The sequence below is a fragment of the Haliaeetus leucocephalus genome, unplaced genomic scaffold (genome assembly GCF_000737465.1).
Source record: "Haliaeetus leucocephalus isolate CR32 unplaced genomic scaffold, Haliaeetus_leucocephalus-4.0 Scaffold183, whole genome shotgun sequence".
NCBI lineage: Eukaryota > Metazoa > Chordata > Aves > Accipitriformes > Accipitridae > Haliaeetus > Haliaeetus leucocephalus.
The window spans coordinates 537,093-554,000 of NW_010972619.1; the positions used below are offsets into that span (position 1 = coordinate 537,093).

General features: G+C 57.9%; 1 protein-coding gene across 1 annotated transcript in view; it reads right to left on the reverse strand.

Annotated features, from left to right (window-relative positions):
• Positions 1 to 5,463: 5,463 nt before the first annotated feature.
• The window catches only part of EXD3 (exonuclease 3'-5' domain containing 3), a 229,345-nt gene continuing 217,900 nt past the window's right edge, over positions 5,464 to 16,908 (reverse strand). Inside the window, exons 19-20 of the mRNA XM_010564648.1 lie at positions 15,086 to 15,179; positions 5,464 to 5,783 (exon numbers count right to left, since the gene is read on the reverse strand). Coding sequence (XP_010562950.1) covers positions 5,464 to 5,783; positions 15,086 to 15,179 — 414 coding nt within the window. The remainder of the gene's footprint in view (positions 5,784 to 15,085; positions 15,180 to 16,908) is intronic.

Sequence of the window (16,908 nt, forward strand, 5' to 3'; positions counted from 1 at the left end):
GGCTAAGAGATGCTGTTCATTCAGGTCGGCATGATAAAACAGAGATAAAACACTTCCCCGGTGCCGTTTTATCACAGGGTGCCCCTGTGATCACATCTTGCAATGCAGGGGCAGGAGCTGAGTGCAGGTGAAGCAACCTGGGGGTCCAAGAGCTCTTGGCGTGGGCAGCTCACCCAGAGCCCGCATCCCCACAAGAGCGCTGCAGGAGCTGCCCTTCCAACACATGATCAAAAGGCCCCATAAAACCATGGAGGGCTCATTACTGCCCTAATAAATGTTAAACATTAGTATGGCACAGACAATGGGATTTTTAATTTTTTTTTTTTAAAGTAGGCAGATAGGGAAACAATATTGTGGGCTGATTAAAAAGCTGGTTTAATTCCCTTTGATCTGTATCCACCATTCAAAACTGGACAATTTATTACTTCCTGGATGCTGCTCAAGGCCAGTCCAATGTGGAGTTTGATGTTGGCCGTGTCTGTGACTGGAGATGACCTTGCTGCCCAGATCCCACCTTGGCATCACCTCCTGCGGGCAGCAGAAAGGGAGAGGTGCTGTGCTGGGTCTCAGCCACTGCCCCCACCCCCAGGAGCTGGATGAGACCCTTTGGGAGCTGTTTTGAGACATGCCCACATGTACACAACAACCTGCTGGTGTCTGCCCTGGATTGGTCTTCTCCTAAAACAAGTCCCACCATGGTGAGCCTGCCCCAGCACAGCCGACTGCCAGCAGCCCAGGCTGTAAACACAAGAGCTTGGCCCCAAATTGATGGAGATGACAGGGAGATAAAGTCCTAGAGGTGCTGGGAGGTGACCCTACTGTCCCCAGGAATCAGAGGGAAGGGCCCCTTCCAGGCAGCTGTGTGGCCAGGAGCTGTCCCCAGGGCGAGGGACAGGGTCAGCGTGCCCTGCTGTCCCCCCTGCCAGCTCCCCTCCACAGTGAAATTGGTGGCAGACAGACGTGAAACCACAGCTCTGAAAAACCCAGTGAACAAAGCCCCAAAATGCCAATGGGCTGGCTGGAAGTGTTGTTTGGGAGGCTTGGGGCTGCAGCTTTGACCTCCCCACTCCCGGCTGGGATGACTCAGATGTTTGTGTGACTCAGAAGCTTCCCCCAAAAGGGGTCTGGAGAGGTTCGTCTCATCTTACAATGAAGCATCACTCGCTGCGGGGGCTGGCAGCGGGAGGCTCTGCAGCATTCCTGCTCTGCTTCATCCCCAGTTTCTGCCCTCCCAGAGCAAACCCCGAAGCAGCAGGATGCTGACACATGGGTGAGTCCACGCAGAGCCCAGGGGACTTGGACTGCCCAGCCTCTGGCGCTGGCAGTCCCATGCTCGCTGGCTGGGGTGACCCCACTGGTACCCTCCACCAGTGGCTGGTGTAGAGGGGCTGCTGGCAAAACACAAGCCTTATCCTCCCTCTGCTCAAAGGACACCCTTTAGTGTCCCCATGTGCTGCTCCAGGGGAGCTGGGGGTCTGGTTACCCACAAGGACATGGCCAAGGCACAAGCTGGGAGCATTCATGGAGGAGGTGGCTCATGTGCTGGAGGAGCCGATGACTGTTCTGCAGAGCATCAGGGGTGCTGGCAGCAGAGGTGGGTGAATGTAAGGATATGCCACTTCCAGGCGTTGAACAGGTCACCAGGACATGCAGGGACAATGGGAAAACTCCTGAGCCAGAGCACCAGCCCAAGGCTGAGAGTGGCAGGACGTCCTCAAAGGGCCAGAGTCAGCACCCTGCAGCCATGGGGCAGCGGATGCCCCAGGCGGGCGCTGGGGGTCCCTCAGCAGGGATCCCATGTGCCCCTTTCCGCAGGTCTCTGGCCACCCAGCCTGGACACCTGAGGGCTCTGGAAAAGGCTGAAGGGAGAAAACTGTCCTGGCAGCCTCAGGCAGCCTTCCTGCCCCTGAGCAGGGAAGGGGAGGGATGGCGGGATGGAGAGCTTCATTCAGAGCTGGTGGCTGATGGGTGAGAAAACATATGCTACAGTCCACAGTGCCAAGACTGCAGCTGGCACATTGGAAGCATCTCCATCCAAGCGTGTCCATGTCCAAGCAAGGCCACTGTCCTGCCACCGCACCAGAGGTGACTCAGGCTGGAGGGACCTTGGCTGCTCAGAAGGAAGGTGCTTGCTTCTGACGCTGCCTTTGGGCATGGGGGATGGTTTCTAAACATCTACCCATGACATAGAGGCAGAAAAACCCGTTATCATGGGTGCCATTTCCTAGCGCCAAAGCCCTGCACTGACATGGGATTCAATACTGGAGCTCATCCTGATGGCCCAGGACAAGTGAATTATGGCCCAAAGACAGGGAGGTTGGCCCAGGGCACATAAAACCAGGGTCCATGTCTCCAACTGACTGTATCAAAACCCACAAAGTGGATATTTGGTCCCTCCCTGTACCAGTTTTCCAGCACTAGAAGCCCTGTAAGCAATTGCCAGTGCACCAGGCCAGGTACATTTAAAGATGCCAGTTTAGCAAAACACAGTTTATCCTCTGCCCTCACCACTTGGCCCCAAACTGTTGCACCAGAAATATGACAAAAATGACCTGGGGGTAAAAGCAAAGAGGAAATTCCAATTTTAGCTGAAGAGGGAATTAAGAAAAACACATTAACACCTCAAGAGAGTGCAGGGCTGGAAAACCAGGACATGAAACACAACTCCTTCAGGTTATATGCAAAGAATGTAGGCAACTGAGGAGGGAAACAGAAAGAATCGATGGAAAAATGATGGCCACCAAGGGTGAGATCAGCAGAAGGCATTCTAATCCCATTAGGAGAAATAATCCCCATGGCTGGAGGTGTCAATGCGCGTTCAGGAAGGTGTGCCGGGCTCTGGGACCCTCCAGCCAAGTGGGAAAATCCCTCTTTTTCTTCTGCCCATCTCTGGAAGAAGCAGCCATCTCCAGGGCAAACCAAGAAAGATGGAGAGGGAGGTTATGTAGGTAGTGGGGTGGGAAGGTTTTGCTCAAACAGACCATTTTTGGGTGGTGAGCTCCAGTGCCTTGCACCCACCAGCCTGGGAGGATGAATGGCCACCAGTCCCCGGGGAAGCCAGGCAGTGCCACGGCATGGCTGGGCTGCAGGGGGTCCAGGGGCAAGGGGATTATTGGGGACAGATGTGACCATCCCTGGCTGTGACTCTGTGGGAAGCACAGAACCTGCCAGCCCTCCACCATGGGCTGGGCAGGAGAGGAGAGGAGAGGAGAGGAGAGGAGAGGAGAGGAGAGGCAGCAATGCAGTGATTCCCCAGGGAAATCCCCCCAAACCCAGCATCCCCACATAGCCAAAGACTCGGCAGCAGGAGATGTGGTCCCTGAGTCCTCCGTGTGTAGGGGCTGCACTGTGCCGGGCATGGACATCTCTGGTTGGGGCATCATCAGTGAGGCTTTGCTTTGCAACCTCCGAAACCAGACTGAGAGGAGAGAAAAAGTGGATTTAAGGCCAATCTGCAGCAGCTAGTGTCAAAATACTAACCACTGCACTGCAGCACATCCGTCACTCCGCAAGCAGAGCAGTGGCTGGGGCAGGGGGGTTTTGCTGGTCCATGAACACAGTCCAGCAGACACTGCTGTGGTGATGATGGTGATGCTCAGTGATGGAGGAAGCTTTCTCTCCAAGTTCCGCCAATTCATGCACAGAGAAGGAGGGAAAATAAGCCCCCAAACCCCCTGGGAAACACAAATCCTCATAGCTGCTTCTGGTCAGAGCTGGACTCACACCTCAGTGTGTCCTGATGGGAAGGGGCCAGGCTCAGCATCCCTGCCCTGCCAAAACAGGTCCTTACCTTTAAGCACAGGCAGGGCTAGTGGTGCGTGCTGCCATGGTCACAGCCCTGCCATCACAGTGCTGCTAGCATCCGCCTCAACTTCATTCATCACCAGTGAAGGAGGTGCCACTATTTTATGCTTCCACTTGAAAGAAACTAGCCTTCCACGGCAGCAAACGAGGGGCGGTGTGTGGCCCTGGCAGGGCTGTGAGGGAGATGGGGACAGAGGGGTGGCCATATGGTGGGCACAGGAGTCCTCTGCCATCTTCTGATGGAAATCAGGACAAAATGGCACACTGTGACCATGGGAAGTGTCACCAGGCAGTCATGCCCATGGCCAGGACTCGCAGGGGCTGCTGGGGAGTGAAGATGGGCACAGTGTGGGGACAGTCAGCTTTTAGGGCCACTTGTATTAACAGCCAGGCAGGAGCTTATAGAAAGAGAAATGTTTAAAGTAGAAAATGATTTTTTTTTGCCAAAGGGCTGAGCCAGGGGGTGAGATGTCCCTGGGGGGAAGCAGCCCCTGGCATCGCATGGCCAGGAGCGCTTGGAGAGGGAAAGCAAGTCTCGCATTGCAGCGTAAACTGCCCTGGCAGGCATTTCGCTGGTCCCCCGTAAATGTCACACTTCAGCCAAGAGCCCCTCGGGCACTCTTAGCAGTAACATCAGGGCCTGGCCGTTAACCGGGATTAGAGGAGGAATTCTGCAAATGCTCTTCAGTTGCAGGGTGGAGTGGTTTAAGCCTGTCCCTGGACCGGGAAGCATCAGATGGCAGTGCCCGGAGCTGCAGGACCAACCTGGCTGGGCTCCTTGCCTTGCCTGGTCCCCCCACTGGCCCGTGCAGCCTCCTCTGGATGCTGGCTAGTCCCACTGCTGACCCTAGGTCCTGGTGGTGGTACCACACACTTCACTGTCACTCCCGTGCATGCCTCACAGAGCCCCAGGCATGGCGGGGTGGCTTGATGGACCCATCAAACAGCTTTGGCACCAATGGGAACCCCCACCCCAGACCAGTCCAGCTCTGCTGGGGCATCCCTGGCTCCAGTGTGGTGTGGTGCGAGTGCCAGCAGGCATTGTGGTGCACCCAGAGGTTTTCCTGTGACTGCCCAGCAGTGCTCAGTGCCCCCCCCCGAACCCTACGCCTGCACCCACCCCTCACCTCCGAGGAATGCCGGGAGAGATTTTGGGAGAGCTGGACCAGGGTGAGAGGGGACGCTGGGGATGGGTTGTGGCGTGACATGTGTCCCACAGGCAGGGGAGCACTCGGCACCGAAGATGCTCTCTCTCCCCGTGCTGCTGTTGGGGATGTGGGTCTTGGCTCCCCAATGCAAGTGACTCAGTAGAGCGGCACTGGGGCAAGGGTGCTGGGGACTGATGAGTGCCATGGGGTCAGCACTGCCTGAGTGACATTTTGGAGAGCTCTGCCACTCATGCCCAGCCTGGAGGAAGGCAGAAATAAAGCAAAGGGTCCATTCCCCGGCCACCTCTGATTTAATGATCTCATGGAGGCCATGTATTTTTGGGCTGTCATGAACCATCAGTGCAAATGTGACGGTCCCCTCCATGGCAGATCCCGAAATGAGAGCCCCCCCACTTCCAGCCTCACACTGCAAACCCACAGCCCAAAACCTGCTGAGGTTCAATGGGGAGTCTCCAGGTTCACCCCTGCAGTCTCCATCCCTCAGCTCAGCTCACAGATGCTCATCCCCAGCAGTGACAAGAACATCCTGAAACTGGGAGACAACGCGTCCAAAATGGGACCCTTCCCAAAACACCTTCCCGCAGCGGGTGCAGCAGTAGAAGTCGGTGAGCTCGGGTTTGTCCAGCACCCCAGGGGGGATGGCAGCAACCTGCAGGACTGTGCCCCCCGCCAGCACCATGGACGCCCCGCACTGGTCCAGTCCCTCAGGCCATTCACTGTGCAGGGTGTAACCGGGCTGGGCTGCATTGCAGGCTGGCATGGCAGCATCGCAGCTCTGGCTGGGCTTCTCCTTGCTCCTTGCCAGGCAGCCTGCAGGGAGAGGAGACAGCAGATAAACCATCAGGCACTGGTGTGATGAGCGGGGTTTGTGCTCAGCCACATGAATGACCCTTGTGAGGGGCCTGTCATCCCTGCAGGGAGTCCAGGCTCTGCCCTGCATCTCGGGGAGGAGCATCCCATGAATTTGGGAAAAGGTAGCCACCAGCATCCACCAATTGCCTGCTCTGAGCATGGCACCTGTCCAGCCTCCTGCTCCCCAGCAGCCACCCGGCACCTCCTCCACCATGTCCTGCTGCTGCCTAGGCAGCAGTGGTGTCTGCCATGGTCTTGGGAGCTATTCCAGTCTGGGTAACTGCACCAGTGCTGCTGCTGTACTGGGTGCAATGGTTTGCCTCCCTGTCGCAGGTTGAGCAAGGCTGCTCTCCAAGATGGGCTGTGCCCTCCCTGAGCCACATTACAGGGCAAGCAAACAGCAAGAGAAGCCCTTACTGCTGCTTTAATGAAAAAAACACCACTAATAGCTGTCTGCACTGCTTAGACACCCCCAACTCTCCTGGCCTGCCCGAGGATGCTGGGCATTGGGGTACGCGTGACATCCACCTCGCATCGCATTAACCCAGGCAAGGGGTACCATGGGGCGCAATGTGGGGCCATGTCCTGTGAGCTGTCCCCACATGCCCCGAGCCCTGGCCCCACCAGGCAGGCGGATCACTGCCATCGCAAACCAAGCTCCACAAACTCCACGGCATTTTTGGCAGCTCAGTGCAGGCTCTCGCTGCCCGTGGCCGGGGCACAGCAGGTTGCTGGATCCGGGCGGCGGAAGCCAAGGGCTGAGCTGTCTCCCATCCATCAGGATGCCTGGCATTCGGGGACACCGGCTGCAGTTATTGCTGTGGGATGACTCATTTTTGGCAGGGGGGGACTTGTCCTGCCTAGACATCAATTAAGACAACAAAAGGCATCCTGCATCACTCCAGCGGCACCTCTGGGGCATCCAGCCTGCCCCTTTCGAGGATCAGAGGGAGCCTGGTCAGGAGCCAGCTGTGACAGAGAGGCACACCAGCCGTCCCAGCTGGCTCTTCCCTGCATCCCAGTGCTGCGGATATGCTGGCAATTGTTGTGGGGGAAAGCAAGACTAAGGACAGCCCTGGGACAGCCACCCCATCTCGGCAGAGCTACCCCATGGCTGCCTGGCAGGGCCTGGACCTGCTGCCGCACGAGCAGAAAGAGCCGCAGCCTGGGAGAGGTGTGGGAGGCTCAGGTCACACCAGCCCCTGGTTCAGGGGGGCTCCCCAGAGCCCCCCAAGACCTTCCACAACTCCCCAGAGGAGATGACCAGCCCAAGGGGGTAGGGCACAGTCACCCCCCATTCCCAACAGACAAACAGACACACTCAGGGTCAAGGCTGTCACTGCAGATGTTCTCAGGGTGGTTTTGCAGACCAGCCCTGGACCACAGGACAGCAGCCTAGGAGCGGCACAGGTTTGGGGGCTGCTGCCACAACGTGAGGGGAAGCAGCCCCGAGCCCAGTCCCAGCCACCAGCCAAGAGCTGGGCTCACCATTGCTGTGCCCTGGGCAAGTGCCCTGCAGCTCCACTCATGGATATGCCTTTCCTTCATCATCTGCGTTTGCTTGGGACACAAACATCCATTCTCAGATTAAAAACAGTGACTTCAATTTCCCATTTTCTCCAGTTTTTGACATGTGGTGAAGCACCTGGGCTGCTCTCAGGAGATCTCTGAGCTGGCCAGAGCAGGGACATGGAGGAAGAGCCCCATTCCCGGGGGTTTCACTGGGTCAGAGCCTGTCAGCAGGTGGCAGATCCCCATGGCAGGAGGTAGAGGTTCTGTCCTTGCCCCATCCCTGCCTCCTTCTGCCCTGTGCTACAAGATGGCATGGGGCGGCCTCAGCCTGGGAATGCAGGGACTGGCTCGCCGAGAAGGCCAAGCTGCAGGATGTGCCTCCAAGCACACAAACCACAGACTCCCTGCAAAATCCTGGGCCACCACTTGTTTATCTTCAGTTTGTAACACATGGACACAAATCTGCCTTTATTCCCCTTTTCTATTCATCGTGTCTGCTCTCGAGCACCAGGCCTCTGCGTGTGCCTCCAGGACCCTGATGGGAGGAACCTGCATCTTGGCTGGGACTTTTAGATCCAACCGTAATTGAAATGATACTGCTAGCAGCCAGCGCCTATGCTGCATGAACACCTTTCCCCACCACGGAGGCCCCCAGAAATTTCACGGGCCCAAACTTGCAGCACCCCAGCCCTGCCAGCGCCAGGGCATGGATGCTTGATGCTCCTGCAGGAATCCCAGGCAATTTGCTCTCCCTTCTGACACACTCCATCAGCTGCCGTGCTGCTGGGGGGCAAAACCAACTGCAGATCCCCTCCTCTGCATGGGAGGGGGGGTGAAACCTCCAGCTCCCCCAAACACCTCAATGCCACCCCCCCGGGCTTGTGAGAAAAAGGCAGGCAGGGAGGAAAATTTCTTCCCTTAAAAGCCTGGGGATAGAAAGGCTGTGATGGTCACCCAGCAGTTTTGCCTTTCACTTGCACCAGCCCCCTCCTTATTGTGGCTCTTCAAAGGGTTGAAAATGCTACATCACTTCAAAGTGACCATTTTTGAATGGGAGCTTGTAAAACCCCTTCTCCCCCTCCCACCAAATTCTTTCCAGAGCTTTTGAAGATGCCTGCCCTCCCCTTGCTGCTGTGGTCAAAGGGCCACCGGGCGCCAGGCACGGGGTGCCAGCCGGGCATGCAGTGAAAACTGCACTGGGAAAAGGTCAGATCCCCCAGAAAAAAAGGGTTTTCCTGGGGAAAAGAAGGGATTTTTTGAAGAAGGGGTTTCTTTCACCCCCTTAAGATAGGCAGACCCCTCCCTGGCAGAGCTGCTGCTCCCATGGGGCTGCAGCTCGTCTCACCGGGATGCTGCGCACTGTGGAGTTACGCCGGAGACGGAGCAAAAGGCATGTGTGGGGTGCGTGGGGCCCAGGGGAGCTGAGTGTGTCCTTCCAGCATGCTGGGAGTTTTTCAGATCTACAGTTTCCAGAGCTCTGTGACTGTTTGCACCAAAGGCTGGATTCCCACCGCATCTCTGAGGAGGAGAAATGAAAGTGATTCCTTACCAAATCAATTCGAAACACCTCTTGGGAACTAATAATCCCATTATAAAACATCTTGAAAATAAAAAGCCTTTTGCCTCTCGCTCACCTCTCCCCCTCTTGCCTGGGTCACACTGGGGATGACAGAGCCCAATGGGAGGCTGAGCCCTCCTGCAGCCCCCCCAGCACCCTGGGGTTGAGCACCCACACATGTCAGTGCCGCAGAGCTCCACAGGCAGCAAGGGTTGTCCCCGTCCCCTGGTGCTGTCCCCAGCCCAGCAGCCCTGCTCAGCACAAGGCCGTCTCCTCCTGCCCTCCCCACAAGCTGCGACCATACCCTGCCCTTGCACGTGCTGCCCACTCACATCTCCAGCATCTGCCCACCCCTGCTTGTCCATGGGAATTAATACCCCATGGGAATAGCATAAACTGTCCCCTGTCCCACCTAGGACTTCCAGCAGGTGCTGCAATGTCCAGGGGAAAGGGGATACTGCAGGACTCCAATTCTGCTTATTTCTGCATCAAGTTACGTCCCTGGGCTGAGCAAGGCTACCCTCAGCAGTGGGATCCCACCTCTGCAGCCCAGGACATGATGCACTTGTCACCTCCGTAGCAGCCCCACTTTGTGCCCAAACCACTGCCACGTGCCCCAGAGCCAGGCTGGCCCCACGGTCTGCAAGGTGGGGTGCAGCAAGAGCCCCGCCAGCCTGGGAGGGATCGCCTTCCTTCAGCCCCCAGCCCCCAGCACCGTGACAGTGGGGAAGACCCACGCCAAAGCCACATCTCACGCCCTGGGGCACTGCAGGGTTCCTGGCGCCTGAAAACCAATACTACCTTCACCCCAGGGGACAAAGAGCCAGGGGTGTGTGCCCCAAGGGCACAGCAGCATCCAGGGATGGTCCCACATGAGCTCTGGATGAGAACTATTACAACAGGGGGGCTGTGGTGGGCAAAGTGACTTGTCCCAAAGACCCCAGGGATGGGACAGGAGCCATAGCTCCGCGTGCCCCACTGTGAGGTCCTGCTCATGGGTGGGGGGCACTGAGCCCAGCGGGAGGGACATGGGACAGGGCACGGGCTGCCTCCAGCAGGCAGGGGGATGTGCACCCTCCCCTGCCCACAGAGGGGCCCTTAGCGGTGTGGGGGTCATTGAAAGGCCACCGTGATGGTGACACCAGTGACCTATAGTCCCTACAGCCTATTCTGTCAGCTGCAATGCAGGAGTCCTGGGTCAGCATTACTGGGACAGCACTGGGACCCCCCCACTGCGGGACAGGGGGCACAGCAGGGCCTGGGAAGCCAGGACAGAGCAGGATCAGGGCAAACCTCCTTTGAACCTGTGCCCAATTCCCCTTCCCCAGACCACACAGCCCTGATTTGGCTGGAAACAACCCGTCCCCACGTGCGTGAGCCCTGGGCACCCTTGGGGCTTCACTGTCATGGCACTCTCCGGTAACCCAAACTCCCCAGGGGAGCTGGGTACTTCTGCACAAAAACCTGCCCCCCAGGCCCCGTTTCTAGCCCAGGTCCCTCTGTGTCACCCCAGCTAAGACCAAGGCCTTGGGGCGAGGAGCTGGGTACTTGTCCCAGCTGGCTCAGGCGGGGGACCTGGCGCTTGCCCTGCGGCTCTGGAGCAGGAACCGCAGCCTCCTGCCACCTCCCGAGAGGCACTTGGGTCTGGCAGCACTTGTGCAAGCTGAGAGCCCTTCTCCCAGCCTGGCAGCCGCACCCAGCTGTCATCGCAGCCACACACACGGGAGACTCGTCTGTAATTAGGCAATTAAGGCTGAGGTGTTTTGGAGAAAGCGCACATCGTAAAGGCTTTGCACAAGGCTGAAAGCAGACCTGGGAGCATTCTTGGAGTACAAAGGTGCATGGGAAACCTTGCTGCGGTGAGAGATTGAACCCGATAAGAGGAGTTATGAGCCTGAGAAACACACTGGATTGCAGGGCACTGAAGATGCCTGGTTATCTTTCCCTCCTCAATAAGGCAGATAAGCAAAGGACAAAGGACCCAGGATTGTGCAACCTGGGCTGCAGCAGCCGGGCCACGATCTTAAGATGTTCGCAGGGCGGAGGAGGGAGGATGAGCTTAAGGCAAGAGGCACCTTCAGTTGCTTTCATCTCCCCGTGCTGCTGTGGGAGAAAACCCTGCCAGCTCCTGCGCCTAGCGCCGGGCAGGAGCACCAAACCATCCCCAGCTCCTGCCCGGGGAGCGTTTGGCACAACACCACTGTCAGCGGGTACACGCAGAGCTCTGCAAACCCACAGCCACAAACATGTCACCAGCTTCCCATCCTGGCAGTGGTTTTTCATATGAGCAAACAAAATTCTTTGGAAGAGTGGGAGCTGGCAGAGTGGGACCCAGCCGAGCCTGGGGGGGTGTTTCTGGCTGGTCTCAGCACCGCAGCCCCCACTCCCAGCCCCAATGCTGCAGCTCCTCAGTCCCCATTCCTGCCCCACTCAGGTACAGACATGAGCATGCTCCCGTTACCCCACTGCACCCCAGTGGGAACAGAGCCTAAATGCATGGGGTTGCCCGGTCTGAGCATGAAGGGGGCTGGGGAGCCCCTGGGTCCTTGGGTGCAGCCTGTCGGGGACCCGTCCCCATCCTTGCAGAAGCGTGCAGAGCAGCCTGAGGCACCCAGGGTGCCTTGGCTTCTCCTGCATGCTGGGTCTGGTGTGAGGCAGTGAGGATGTACAGGCTGCTCCATGGGTGCAAGAGTGCTCCTGGGACACCACAGGGATCGTCTGCCCTTCCTACATAGTAAGAAGAGAGCAAAGCCAAATGCTGTAGGGCAGGGAAACACAGCAGGAAAAAACTGCATCCAGCCTTAAGGCTTTGGACATGCAGTGACCTCTTCCTGCTGTGCATCATAGCCGCTGGAAGCAGGTCCCACCAGCCCATGCCCTCAGCCGTCCTGGTGCACGGCCGTAGAGGAGGGACCCAGCACCATACTGGTGTCACCCCAACTCGGAACTGCTGCACGGCCTTCCCCATGCTGCGGTCTTGCGGCTCTTCCTCCCGCCTGCCTGCACGCTGCCTCTGCCAGCTTTCAGCCAGGTTCACCGCGGAGCTGAGGGCCAGGAAGGGAAAGAGAGCCTGAGTCACTACTCGGGCTGGTTGGGCCAAGGCGGGTGCCCCAGCTGGGCTGCTCAGAGCCCTGCCAGCCCCATGCCATCCTGCCACCCAGCACAGGGATGTCTCGGCTGCTCCTCCAGTTGCCTGTGGAGCTGTCCGGGGTTTATCCTGCACCTGCGGGATGCAACACTAGAAGAGAAGATGGGTAGTGCAGATCTCACTGGTCTTGAGTACCAGCTTTGGCAGCTGGTCAGGGAGGATGCTCACCCAACTTGGGGCTCCCCAGAGTGCTGCATTGGGGTCCCCGAGCACCCCCAGCTGCTGCGCCTGCTCCTCCACCTCTCTCCAACATGGAGCAGAGGCTCCAGCATGCCTGGTTAGCAGTGCAGCCCAAAGGAAAGCAGGACCAGTTGTTTTCATGTTTTGCAAAATGTTTCAGATGGTAAGGGTTGATTTTATGATTAAAGCAGCCTTTTCCATTCGGCGAATCCTAACCAGATCCAATGTGCTCCATCCTTGCCTTTCCCAGGGACCAGATTTCATGTGGCAGAGCATCCCCAGAGCACTGGGGCCCTGTGCTGGATGGTTTTACCACACTGACTAAGCAAGAAGCTTCCCCTGGCCAGACGAGAGCCTGTGACACATACATCCCCCTGGGTCACTTGGGAGCCTGCATGCTGCCAACAGCCTCCAGCGAGGTCTTGCCTGTGCCATGTAGTGACCCACAGCACTGCTGCCTCTCTCTGCCCCATCCCCTGCCTGCTCCAGGCACCAGAGCTGCTCAGAGCATCCCACTGGGAAAAAGGCATCACAGGGCAAAGCTGTCCAGGCTTGAAACTATTTCCAGCACTTCCATCAAAGCCCTCATGCAGGGAAAATGCAGCTGTGTCACGGAAAATGTTGCCTAAAACCTGGGAAAGCCCTAGGTCCAAGTTGGAGTGAGGATGAATAATTTGCCTTTCATCACTTGGAAGCCCTACCATAAAAATCCAGGAGCCAAACGGAGTGGCACTGGCCCAAGTTTTGCAGCCAAAATGTGAGCAGCCCCGGCCTGTCTGCAGCCCGACCCTGGGACTTGGGAGCACTTGGGCAGCTGCAGGCTTATGTCGAGTGTTGGTCCAGCAGGATCTATCCTCATCCACAGCTGATGGGTGCCCCGGCATTCGTAGCTCCCACTGCACCTGCCTGCTCCTCCCCGGCCTGGGAAACAGGAGGGGGGAAGAAGCATTTTCTTGCCAAGCAGCAGCATCTGGCCACAGTCCTGGGGGTGAATCCATGCCCCGTGGCATGAATGAGATGACATGGCCTGGGCTGCAGTCACAGAGCAGGGGCCAGTCCTGGTGTGGGCGAGCAGCTGGGGGCTGTGGGTGCTGAACTCCCTGCCCCGTGCACTGGACCATGGCCGAGGGCAGAGCTGGTCCCTGCCACCACCAGAAGGAAAATGTGAAGGAAATCGGGGAACGACTGAGATTTTCCTTACGAACCTACTTTAGCTGCCCAGCCTGTACCACCGCCACTGCTGTCCCCACCAAGCGACGGCAGGACATTGTCATCACACCCTTCCCCTGTTTCTCTTCCACAAAACTTGACCCAAAGTGGGACATTTTGGGGACAACCTAGTTGAGGTCACACTGATGCTCATAATCCCAGTAGCCCCCACCAGAATCTGAATAGAAATGGAAACAACAGGGTGGCCGGAACCCCAGGGACCCCCTTGACAAGTCCCCAGGGGTCTTCACTTTGGGTCAGGTGCCACCTGCCCAGTTGTGCCCACTTGCCCAGGAATCACAGCTTCTATTTTATGTCTCCATTGCAGCAAAACACCAACCCCCCAAGGACATTGTGGTATCTTGGGTCTCTGACTGCACCATGCCGGAGGATGCTCCCTGTCGGAGGATGCTCCTCAATAAGGTCATGCCTGGCATGCCTGGTGCAGGGCTCCCACCCAGCCCAGCAGACAGGGGACCTTCCCCATGAGACACCCCCAGGGTCACAGGGGACCCAGCGAGAGGCTGCGTGGCACGATGGGGACATGGGGTGTTGCAGACATGGTGTAAAGGGTAGAGCAAGGGGGTCCCTGAAGAGTCTGTGTGGAGAAACAATGGTGCTGTGTGAGATCCCCCCAGGTCCACCATCCCCATCCTGAAGGGGGGAGGGGAAACCACTCACATGGCTGAATGCAAACCACAGCATTTCTATTTCCCATACTCTAAAACTGGCTGAACAGGCCTGGCTGGTGGCAAGGTACACACACAGCGAGTGCCCTCACCAGAGAAACCGCTGGAGAGGATGCCCCAGCCTTTTGGGAAGTGCAGCGCTCCCAGGCTGCCGGCACCATGGGAAAAGCAGCCCCACCATGTCCCTCATCCCCAGAGCCACACGTGGGGTTCCCAGCAAAGCCACAGCTGGCCGGGAGCGCCTGGCAGCCGCTGCTTCACACCGCTCTCTCCTATCAAGCAGATGGGGAAACTGAGGCATGGCAAGTGAGGCATGCGAGGGCTGGCAGCAGAGCCCAGGCTGGATCGGAGCAGCGAGAGGGGCACGTTTCCATCCTGGCATGCCTGCAGTGGGTGTCACTCACCACCAAAACGTGGCTCCCTGTGGGGAGGAGCATGGCGGGGGATCAATGCAGCTCGGGGCAGGGCATGGAGGAGCCTTCCTCCATGCCGAACCCGCCAGAGCCTTGCTGAGCGGGCGGCACTGACTCACTCCTCCCGCAGCCTGACCTAGTTTAAGAGGCACTGTGCAGGTGAGAAAGGCACCATCAGCAGTGCCAGCCAGGAGGCATTTTGCAGCCCAAGTTTTTGCCATGTCAGGCGGCGACAGCCTTAGGCTGTCACTTGAGCCACTCCTGGCGTGTCACCAAACCACCCTGGGCTGGGCAATCCCATGCAAGACCCAGTGCCTCGCAGGGCAGCGCAGGGCAGCCAGGGTAGAAGGCTGGGAGCTGTGCTCTGTATACGCAAGCTCAACCAGGCACGAAGCGGGCTCAGAAGAGCTCTGTGGGTCTGTGCCCAGTGGCAGGTTGGTGGCTGGGTCTCCCCAGCCCAAGCAGGACGGTCCGGCTCGTCCCAGGTGGGAGCGCAGGGAGGGGGCCGGGGTCGGAGCATCACTCCTGGCCATCGGCGCCCACCCACTTACCTGCACTGCCATCCCCCAGCGCCTGCCTGCTGCCCTCCACCAGCTGCCTCATCCTCTCCCTTGAGACCTTCAGGTACTTGTTGCAGTTGCACACCTGGAAGAAGAGAGAGTGGGAGGTTGGTGAGATGGCAGCCATGCTCCCCGGGTATCTCCTGCCTCCCTGGAGCACACAGCCACACACTGGGCACCCCCAGCAGAGGCTGGGCAGTCCCCTGTCGCATGCATCATGGCAGAGGGAAACTGAGGCAAGGCATGTCCCACTGAGAGGAGGGTGGCAGAATGGCAGCAGACACAAATTTGGGGGTTCACAAGCCACAAGAACCTCCTCTCCAGAGGCACTCCATCTTTACAGTTCTTAGCCACACCTTCATGCCAGGCTGCTGGTACTGCTGCCCACCCCCCCCAGCAGACCTCACCCCCCAGCCCTACACAATGCCAGAGAACACCAGAAACTGAGGTTGCCTTAAAACATCAAGCAAACACCCAAAGTTTGGGCTGTGGCTTCAAGATTTGTTCTCTCTTGTCTCACAGAAGCTATGGAGGATGGTCATGGACCCTGAGACACGCTGGGGTCTCAACCAGCTGTGCTTGGCCTGGCTCTGCCACAGCACCGTGAGCGCCGATTCTCATTTTCTAACCCCACCTTTCGTTTGCCTAAACGCACCCAGAGAGGTCTCCAAGTGCCTGCACACACCAGGTGCCAGCTCTTAGGGAACCAAACCCCTCAAGGAGCTCCCCAAACCCCACTGCCGAGGAGCACCCGCAGGCGGCTGCTTGCCCAGAAGCAATTGGCACTAAATCTCCCTGGGAGCATCGCAGCCAGCTCCCTGACAGCTTTGCTTTCCTCTCCCCCTTCCTGCTTGGACAGGAGCTGGGTTCTGGGATGTGCCGCAACACCTTTCATCAGCTATTTGTTTTTAGGGGCTGTTTTCTGCTTGCAGAGCATTTTGAGCACACTGCACCAAAGGCAAGCAGTGAGAGAGGTGCATAACTTCACCAACCAGAACAAGTTCCCTGCCTGGGGCTTTGCTCCAAAGCCTGTTGAAACCAGAAATGTTTTTCCACCTCCTGACCAGGCACTGGCGCGGGCCCGTGGCAGCTCTGCCGGTTTGTGGCGTGCTGGCTAGAGCAGCACTGGGGTCATGGCGAGGTGCAATATGCCCCTTCTTCCCACACAGCTGCCTGAAGGAGGATGGGGGAGGATGATTTGTTTGAAAATGAGCTTGCCACCATGTCCCGGCTCTGCTCTGCAGCAGGAGGAGGTTATTTCCACCAGCAGCCTCCACAAAACCGGTACACGCTCCCCAGCCCGGGCATGATTTGGCCGTAAAAGGATGCCCAGGCTTAGGTCCCTGAAGCCGTGCCTCTCCAGCCCCACAGAGCAGCAGCACAGACAGACAGAGATGGACAAGGCGCAATCTTGAAAGCACCCAAATGCCGTGGAAGCCGCTCCACCACTTTTAAAAGGGATTTTTGCAGCGATCCCTTGATCTTCACAGCAAGCATCAGACAACTGCTACTCGTGCAAACGTGAGTCAGACCCCTGCACGCTGCTCCAGCTCACCAGCCCGTCTCCTCCTCGCTCATGCTGGGGCGAGCCACAAGCACTGGTGCTGTGGGGGGCTGAGCATGCCTTCCCTGCCCTGCACAGGGCAAAGCACCCTCCTCGCTCTCATGTTCAAACCCAGGGAAATGAAACTGGGTGAAACCCCAGGGAAACAGAAAGATGATCTTATTTGAGTGAACCTGAATTTGTGCGGAGCCAGAGCAGCCGCTGGAGTTATCTGATCAGAAAGGAGATGCCACTTTGGAGTTCACTGCCA